The 10,000-nt window shown below is 47.1% G+C and overlaps 1 protein-coding gene across 1 annotated transcript in view; it reads left to right on the top strand.

Annotated features, from left to right (window-relative positions):
• Positions 1 to 6,453: 6,453 nt before the first annotated feature.
• The window catches only part of LOC134456306 (PDZ domain-containing protein 4-like), a 16,228-nt gene continuing 12,681 nt past the window's right edge, over positions 6,454 to 10,000 (top strand). Inside the window, 2 exon segments of the mRNA XM_063207676.1 lie at positions 6,454 to 6,648; positions 7,443 to 7,520. Coding sequence (XP_063063746.1) covers positions 6,454 to 6,648; positions 7,443 to 7,520 — 273 coding nt within the window.

Here is a 10,000-nt window from a genome sequence, read left to right as displayed (position 1 = left end):
GATTTTTAGCTGATGAGGGCGTTTTTTCATACATGAGATTCAGGGCAGTAGCATGTTCGAGAGCACACATACAGGCAGGCGGTATAAGTCGCCTTCAGGGAGGGACTGAAGCAAAGAAACTGCTGTGGCAGCATATAGGAGCGAGGTAGAGATGGGGGGAGGGAGGGAGGGAGAGAGAGAGAGAGAGAGAGAGAGAGAGAGAGAGAGAGAGAGAGAGAGACAGAGAGAGAGAGAGAGGAAAAAGAGAAGATGGGATGGGCAGTGGGAAAGGTAGAGAAGAGATGGAAATAGAGATGGACAGAGAGAAAGAAAACGAGAGAAGAAGATGAAGAAGATGGGGCAGATTAAAAATTAGAGGGAAAGAGGAGGGCAGAGAGAGAGAGAGAAGAGATGGGGATAGAGATGAAGATGGAGAGAGGAGGAAAATGAGAGAAGGAGAAGAAGATGGGGTAGAGAGAAATGGGAGGGAAAAGAGGAGGGCAGAGAGAAGTAAAGGAGGAGGAAAAGAACGTCGGGAAGAATGGGGGAAATTCATGAGGTGGGGAAGTTTTTGTGCTTGACTGCACTGAGGAACATCGATTTGAAATGCAATTATGGGAAGGGGGTTGGAGAAGCCAGAGTGGAGGCCAGAGGGGTGGATGTGGAGGTAAAAAGCGAGTATGTGTGTGTGCGTGCGTGTGTGCGTGCGTGCTTGTGTGCTGTGAGTGTTTGGATGCCTGCGTATCTATGCAGACGCAGGTGTTGAAAAGACTTCTAGGAACCCCCGAGACATTCCCAAGGTCATCTCTTGGCATACACAGGAGGAGCTCCACCATTTCAAGGTCCCCTTCATGAAACCATTCAGACAAACATAGAAGGACAAGCACTCTACATTTGTCCTTGCTGTCTAGCCATTCGTGAAGAAACACATTAGTATTGTCGTCACAAAGCCTTTTGAATGGAGGCTGTCTGGGCCGCATGTGGCCCGTGCTGACAAGGTTTTGATACCCAGAGACGGTTCTACCCATTTGGTGGCCCTAGGCAAAATATAGATATGGGTACCTCACTTTTGGGAGACCCTGCAGTGGATAATTTTGGTGGGGCCCAAGGCAATTTGCCTAGTTTGCCTATTGGTAAAACTGGCTCTGATGATACCCACTTTAGAGCTGTGGCACACATTAAAACATTTTGTTCAGTGTTAATTCAACTCTTAGAGATGAATGTAGTAACACTCATACGTGTATACTGCTCTTTAAGTGCTGAATTAACACTGCAGTCTTGTAGACCTGGTCCTCTCCGCTGGGCATAATGGCTGTGCTTGTGATGATTGCCTAATGGGCTAATGACATATCATTTCGATAAACCAGAGGGAGAGAGTTGCTGTGGCAACAGTGGTCACCGATTAAGTGATTTGTAACAAGAGGATTGTTTATGAAGACGATCTCTTCCTTCCTCCCGTCTGGGTTTTTATTGAATAAAAATGGATTTCAAACCTTGATAACCAGATGATATCAAAAAAAGAGTTCATAATCAATTCAAAGACTGCCATATACAATAGAACTACAGTCATGCTATTGGTTCAAATCTAAATGTGAGTTTATTTATTTTCTATGTCTTGTGTATGTTTTCAATACTTTTCTTTATTGTGTTTTTCTCATTACATTACACGGCACAAGATCATTTTCCAATCCAGCTTACAAACGGTAAACAGCCAGACAAATGGAAGAATACGTAGGAAATCCTAGACGGGAGCAAGGGGCTTAGTATCAAACTCAATTTACATGCAAATAGGCAGAGAAGTGCAATGCAAGTAAATAGAGAATGTGAGCGAATCTCTCTATATGCAAACCTCACGCCAGATAGCTGAGTCGATAGAGGCTTATTATCACAATTTTCTGCTGAACTGTGTAACGCCATAACAGATGCCTACAGGTTCACTGTAGGTCTAAATGGGATTTGAGTGTGTCGTAGTAGTGTTGTCTGGATTTATTGTCGTGTTCTGCAGCATGTCAGGGGACACAGGTGGCGAGCCGAGCCATTCCACTCTACGGCCGTGCCAATGTTAGCACAGCTGGGGTACTTAAAGTGTATGGATGGCGATGTGTTTGTATTTGCAATTGCTTAACGGATAACATGGGCAGAGTGAGAAAATGAAAGCGTGTGCGTATGTGCGTTGCGTGCATGCGTGTGTGTGTGTGCGAGAGAGACAGAGATGCTAGCAGGCACACAGTCAGTGTGTGTGTGTGTGTGTGTGTGTGTGTGTGTGTGTGTGTGTGTGTGTGTGTGTGTGTGTGTGTGTGTGTGTGTGTGTGTGTGTGTGTGTGTGTGAGAGAGAGAGAGAGAGAGAGAGAGAGAGAGAGAGAGAGAGAGAGAGAGAGAGAGAGAGAGAGAGAGAGAGAGAGAGAGAGAGAGAGAAGAGAGAAGAGAGAAGAGAGAATTGAATTCATGAAATCTTTTATTTACAAAAGGTTCATAATACATTATTATGTTAAAACCACACACCACCCCTCAGCAGGTGGGTTTGAAAAATGAAATAAGGGAGAGTGAGCGAAAGACAAAGAAAGAGACAGATAGTTAGACCGAAAAATAGAAAGACAGATGGAAAAAGAGAGTGATTTCTTCACTGATTGAGATTAGTAACATAATCACAAAGTCTTTGTCAAATGAAAGTGCATTTTGCCATGCCAGTAAAATACAATTTCATTGAAACAAAAAGACAAATCGAGCAAAAGATACAGAGGGAAAGAGGCGTGTGCACGAGAACAAGACAACATACAATTGTCAACCTCACACTTTCACAGTAATATTATACCAATCTGTTGTCCTTCATGGTTCTCACACCATGGCCATGGAGCACACATACAAACGGTTTCCCTGCGGCATCTAATATGGCAAGGACAACTTCAAGAAAGGCTGGTAAATTGTGTGTGTGTGTGTGTGTGTGTGTGTGTGTGTGTGTGTGTGTGTGTGTGTGTGTGTGTGTGTGTGTGTGTGTGTGTGTGTGTGTGTGTGTGTGTGTGTGTCTGTCTGTCTGTCTGTCTGTCTGTGTGTGTGTCTGTCTGTCTGTCTGTCTGTCTGTCTGTCTGTCTGTCTGTGTGTGTGTGTGTGTGTGTGTGTGTGTGTGTGTGTGTGTGTGTGTGTGTGTGTGTGTGTGTGTGTGTGTGTGTGTGTGTGTGTGTGTGTGTGTGTGTGTGTGTGTGTGTGAGTGCGTGAGTGTGTGCGTGCGTGTGTGTGTGTGTGTGTGTGTGCGTGCGTGCATGCGTTTGTGTGTGTGTATACATATGTGTGTGTGTGTGTGGGTGTACGCATGTGCATGCGTGAGTGCGTGCTTACATGTGTCTGCATGTGTGTGCGTGTAATGCGCATGCCTTGCAATCAATGCTGGTGTCTCCCTCCTCAATGCAGTATTTAGTCTCAGCAGGAGGTCTGTGCTGGCGGAGGTTGCTGACCTGACTACCAAGGTTAGACTCTCCCTCATATCACCGGCCCACGCAGGGCAGGCTGACCTCAGGGTGGTATAATAATGCCCAGGGAGATTACAGTAACACAGCACTCCCAATCCCTAATTATCTCAGCCATTGATGCTGTCTGAACTGCATTGCGTGTGCATACACCATAGTGTGTGTGTGTGTGTGTGTGTGTGTGTGTGTGTGTGTGTGTGTGTGTGTGTGTGTGTGTGTGTGTGTGTGTGTGTGTGTGTGTGTGTGTGTGTGTGTGTGTGTGTGTGTGTGTGTGTGTGTGTGTGTGTGTATGTGTGTGTGTATGTGTGTGTGTGAATTGGTGCTCATTGTGTACTCTACACACAGTTTGTGTGTGATAGCCTACTTGAGTGCATGTGTGTGCGTGCGTGTGTGTGTATGTGTGTATTGTAGCCAGGTGTGTCATAGTACAATGATCGGACATGGAAAGTGGGCTTGTGAAAAGTGTGAGTCATGAATGAGGAGGCAACAGTAGAGCTGTCATGTGGAGTGTGGAAGAAGTCAACAGGACTCTTATTATGAAACAGGGGCAATGCTGCCTGGAAAGCTCCAATATGTTCTTTCTAATGTACCTACACAAATAACACTCCTACACACAGAGCACAGACACATACAGTTTTGGAAATGTGTACACCCACACACAAAATGGGAAATACAAAGACACAAGGACATTGGAAACACACACACACACACACACACACACACACACACACACACACACACACACACACACACACACACACACACACACACACACACACACACACACACACACACACACACACACACACACACACACACACACACACACACACACACACACACACACACAGCCAACTCTTGCAAATCCACAATAAGACCGTGGATATGCTGTAGTGGAACTGCGGTGCGGACTGCCGAACGACCATGTCTCTCTTTTAAATGAGATCGGAGCACTTCAGCATAGTGGCGGAGGCTTAGAAGAGGGATGACAAGCCATGGCAATGTCCTCCGGGTTAAATATCAACACAGGCTGCTGAGGATTGAGGTCAGCAGTCTCACCCGGCACAGTATGGCCATCAATGCCCAATTACACACCACGGAAATCAATCTGCACAGAGAGAGAGACAGAGAGAGAGAGAGAGAGAGAGAGAGAGAGAGACATAGAGAGACAGCATGGGGTTCAGCTCCCCCCCAGGGATTCGGTCTCCCCCCTCCTGGGTGAGGACGAGTGGATTAGTCCTGGTGAAACCTGGCAGTGTGTCTCAACACGTATGGAGCTCCCCAGAGCCAAGCTGTGTGTGTGTGTGTGTGTGTGTGTGTGTGTGTGTGTGTGTGTGTGTGTGTGTGTGTGTGTGTGTGTGTGTGTGTGTGTGTGTGTGTGTGTGTGTGTGTGTGTGTGTGTGTGTGTGTGTGTGTGTGTGTGTGTGTGTGTGTGTGTGTGTGACTGTGGCAATACACTTAAGACAGGTTTTCACATTTTTGAGCTGAAATTGTTACAATTGCAATTTAAAGGTTTTGTGGGGTTGGTGTTTGTGCATGTAATGTGAAGGTACACTGACATCTTTTTCCGTAGAATACAGTACTGTAGGTTATAAACTGCTTTTCAAAGTACACTCACCAGCCTGGTGGAAGAGAAACATCCCTGCATTTACAAAAGACCTTGGCTGATTTTAATGGTTTCTTCCATTTGTAGTCTCTCTTCTATAAATGTACTAACATGTTCAGATCAGTCTTATGCAGATTAAACACACTTTTAATTGTCTGCTTCTAGCTCTACTTGGCATTTTAGCCCCTTGTCTTCATTCTCTCTCTCTCTCTCTCTCTCTCTCTCTCTCTCTCTCTCTCTCTCTCTCTCTCTCTCTCTCTCTCTCTCTCTCTCTCTCTCTCTCTCTCTCTCTCCCTCTCTATTACTGGCTATGATCATCAATGCTCTTAATTCTATTTGTTTTGGCTGTTTCTTTCCAGCTCTTTACTCTATGTTCCCTTAAGGAGTGCCGATAGGAATATCATCACAAGCACTAAAAGCCCCAAGGCAAATACACACACAAAAAAGTCTAACGTAGTATAGCAGATAGATAGAAGAAACAGATCAGATATCTGATGCATGCTACAATATTCTGGCAAGCAACAAATGTTCAAGAGTTTAAATTATCCTTCATGTGTCCCTTAGGGCGTTATCTAGTTGGGCTAATTCAGCCTGCTGCATTGTGGGTAATCTCTCATATTCTGTACAGCGCTCTTGGGGGTATGGCCTTTGTTCTGTGTTAAGAGGAAATATTCTTCATGTAGGCAGTGCCTAGCCTCTTTCAGCACACAGTGCATTATATGTGTGTATCTGTAGGTCCCGAGCAAATGTTTATTGTGTCAACCAATAATGAGCCATTTCTCTGTTGGAAATGCATGGAATTCTTCTTCTTTTGGTACTCGTCTCCTGTACTGTATCTCTATATGTCTCTGTATCTTTTCTTTGTTATCCTTTTCTCCTGGTGCTCTCATACTCTTCTATTCTCCTATTGTCATCTCCTTTCCATGCCTTCTGCTTCCCCTCTGTCTGTTAACCACCCTCCTCCAAAATGCTCTTGACTTACCTACCTTTCGTAGTAGTAATGCAACTGGAACGCTGTAATAGTCACTGAAAACAACTTTACCATCATATTTCTACACCACTATGCAATTACACGGGGCCTTTAGTAATACTCTACGGTCATTGGTCATTGCCATTCTGGTTACAGCTAATTTGTAACAGAGCCGTGGCTTACGAGGGTCATTCTTCCCTGTCTCTCTCTCCTCTCTCCTCCAGGTGAACGGTAAGGGCCTGCCCTACCTCTCCCAGGAGCAGGCTCTTGAGGCCCTGCGCTCGGGTCGCGAGCTGAGACGCGCCGGCGGCCCCCGCCGGAGGCTGGGAGGCGTGATGGGCTGCGCCGGGGGCAACAGCCACAGCAGCAGCAGCGGTGGTGGTGGAGGGACCATAAACGCCACCCTGGTGGGGGTCAGCGGAGGCAGCCCGCCTGTCATGACCATGCTGGCCGACTGTGTGGACAGCGGCACCCAGACGGACATCAGCTTCCAGCACATGCTCTCCCTGGGCAGGGCACTTAACCAGCGGGCTGGGGGTGGTGGATGTGGTGGTGGACCCCCACCACCTCCGTACCCACCGTCACCTCCACTGCCTCCACTACCGGAGCCGTACTTCCTGAATGAACTGTAAGTGGGAGGGTTGCGGAGGGAAGGGTGTGGCAGGGGGTGTTGGCTCAGGAGAGAGGAGACAAAGAACAAAATGTGCAAGGAAGGTGTAGAGTAGAGTAGAGTACTTTTAATTAAGTGTGTGTGTGTGTGTGTGTGTGTGTGTGTGTGTGTGTGTGTGTGTGTGTGTGTGTGTGTGTGTGTGTGTGTGTGTGTGTGTGTGTGTGTGTGTGTGTGTGCGTGTTTGTGTGTGTTTGCGTGTGTGTGCGTGTGCGCGTGCGCGTGCGTGTGCGTGTGTATGTGTGTATGTGTGTACATGTGTACGTATGCATGCACTTGTGTGTCTGTATTTGTGTGCATGTGTGTGTATTGGCACCTGTATTTGTGCTTCTGTTTATGACTGTGTGTCCTGTGTGTGTGTGTGTGTGTGTGTGTGTGTGTGTGTGTGTGTGTGTGTGTGTGTGTGTGTGTGTGTGTGTGTGTGTGTGTGCGCGTGCCAGTGCGTGCGTGCGTGCGTGCATGCGTGCGTGCGTGCGTGAGTGCGTGCGTGAGTGAGTGCGTGTGTGTGTGTGTGTGTATGCATGCGTGTGTGTGTGGGCTCACTGATGCATGTGTGTCTATGTCTGTCTGTGTGCATGTGTGTTTGCTAATTCATATGTATACACAGCACCAGCTCCACATGCTCTCCTCTCATCTAAAAAAGGCGTGCCTCTTCCTTTTGATGTCTGCCTTGACAGCCCCTCGTCTCTCTCCCTCTCTTCTCCCTCTCCCTCCCCTCTGTCTGTCTGTCTGTCTCCCCCCTCCAGGCCGCCTATGGAGCATGACTACTATGATCCCACTGACTACTTTGACATCACCCAGCATGAGGTGGACAGGCCTGACGAGCTCGAGTACGAGGTATGGACACTGATTGGCCAACACCCTCCCTCTCTTTTGGTACTTTCATTATGTGTTCCTATGTGTCCGTCTTCGCTTTCGTTTGCCGGCCCATCTTCATCCTCCACCTCTTCGTCACCGTCTGTCACCCCCTCTTCCTCCTCCATTAAAAGGCCAGACAAGCTGGGATGTGAGGTAGGTACACTGATTGCCCATCCACCCTTTATTCTTTTTTTTCTTTCCTTTCTCATCCTTCCTTTCCCTCTCTGTTAAAAGGCCTGACAAATTGTGGTACAAGGTGTGGTCCCTGATTCCACCATCCCCCCTCTTTTTTCCTCCCTTCGTTATGGCCAATTTTGCTTCTTCTTCTCCTTCTTCGTCATCCTCCCCTCTTCCTTATCCTCTTCCTCCTCCATTAAATGTATGGACACGGATTCCCCTTCCCCTCCTTCTCCGTTCCTCCTTTCCGCATTACATCCTTTCTTGCCCTCTTTCTCATCCTCCTTTTCCTCAAAAGGCCTGATGAGCACAGGGCGGGGCACTGATTTCCTTTCCTTTCCTTTCCTTTCCTTCATTCTTTTCTCTCTTTCTTCCATTCTTCATTTCTCTGCTTCTTTCTCATCCTCCTCTTCTCCTTCGATTAAAGATCTGATGAGCTGGAATGCAGGAGATAAACAATGCTCCTCCCTCCCTCCCTCATTCCTTAATTTAGTCATTCCTCCTCCTCATACTCTTCCTCCTCCTCTCATTTCTCATTCCTTAACAGGCCTGCTGCTGAACAGAGTGCAATGTATGGACACACTTCCCCTACCCCTCCCTTCCTTCGTCCATTCATTCTTCTTGTCATCTTCCTCATCCTCTTCCTCCTCTACTTAAAAAATCTTTATGAGGTGGGATACAAGGTATTGACACGTTTCCCCCTCTTCCTTCTATCCTCTCCATCAGACTGTTCTGTCTATTCCGTTCACAACCGCGGGGAAAAAAACCCTTGTTCGGTCAAACTAATGTCACAGTCCCCTCACGCGTGTCATTTTCTCGGCTCTCCCGGCTTAATTGTCTCAGTCTAGCACCTCGAGTCGTCACATTACGAGCTTTCTCCCGCTCCGGCTCGTTTGGTCGCCTCTATTAATTAACAAACGAGGAACCACTTCCTGAGGAGATCGCCCTTCGGCGATTCTTCTTCAGCCGTTCATCTTCTTTCTCTCTCTCTCTCTCTCTCTCTCTCTCTCTCTCTCTCTCTCTCTCTCTCTCTCTCTCTCTCTCTCTCTCTCTCTCATTTGCCACTGCTATTGCTATTGCTATTGCTATTACTGCTATTGCTCCTGTGATTAGCCCGATAAAAGCCCTCACACATAAGCAGTGTGAATTCAAATTTATAGAGAGTAATATCAGCATTTTGAGTGTTAAATTCGACTCCCCGAGTGTTGAATGAACACTGCGAACTGTACTGTGGCAGGTGTCTATTGTCCTTTTTTACTGCTATTGCTGTTTGAGATTGGCTTGACAAAAGCCCTAAGGTGTCTACGTATTGTCCGTCTGCTGCTGCCCTCAACCAGGCAGCATGAAGGACATCATTATAAAGTAAAATAAATAATAAAACATAACAATGACACAGTCACAAAGAAACATACGTATAAAAATGCAAACCAGATGGAGCTCCCTTTGTGTGGTCTTTTATGAAATGTTGAAAGTGCAGAAACATTCTTTGTCCATGAGGCCGCTTGTTACTACAGTGTGTGTGTGTGTGCGTGTGCGTGTGCATGTGCGAGCGTGTGCATGCGAGCATGTCTGTGTGCTCAACACTTATGTGTGTGTGTGTGTGAGTGTGCGTGCGCGTGTGCGTGTGCGTGTGTGTGTGCGTGTGAGTGTGTATGTGTGTGCGAGCATGTCTGTGTGCACAACACTTATGTGTGTGTGTGTGCGCACAAATGTCTTTATGTGTGGCTGGCTGATCCATTGCTGGGTCCATGGCTGATTCTGTGCGCCTGCCCCTTCAAGGCTGTCTGAGTGTATAAATGTCTGTGATTTTATTGCTGTGCGTGTGTGTGCGTGCCTGCGTGCATGCCTGCGTACGTGTGCGCGTGTGTGTGTGTGTGTGTGTGTGTGTGTGTGTGCGTGCCTGCGTGCGTGTGCGTGTGTGCGAGCATGCGTACGTGCACATATGTGCATACATGTTTGTACAGTATCTGTTTGGGTGAATTTGGGTGTGTCTGAATAATCACGTGTTTTTTTTCCTGCCTGTGTGTATGTGTGCACATGGCAATATACTGTGATATGTCTGGCTGGGTGTGACTGCGGAAGATGGAGTGCATATTGGTTTCTTTGATTTCTTTTTTCTGAATCTTTGTGTGCGTGCGCCTGTGTGTGTGTGTGTGTGTGTGTGTGTGTGTGTGTGTGTGTGTGTGTGTGTGTGTGTGTGTGTGTGTGTGTGTGTGTGTGTGTGTGTGTGTGTGTGTGTGTGTGTGTGTGTGTGTGTCCTGCCATTGCGCTAATATATTTTC

This window comes from Engraulis encrasicolus, chromosome 10 (genome assembly GCF_034702125.1).
Source record: "Engraulis encrasicolus isolate BLACKSEA-1 chromosome 10, IST_EnEncr_1.0, whole genome shotgun sequence".
NCBI lineage: Eukaryota > Metazoa > Chordata > Actinopteri > Clupeiformes > Engraulidae > Engraulis > Engraulis encrasicolus.
This window is presented reverse-complemented; position numbering and strand designations above follow the sequence as displayed.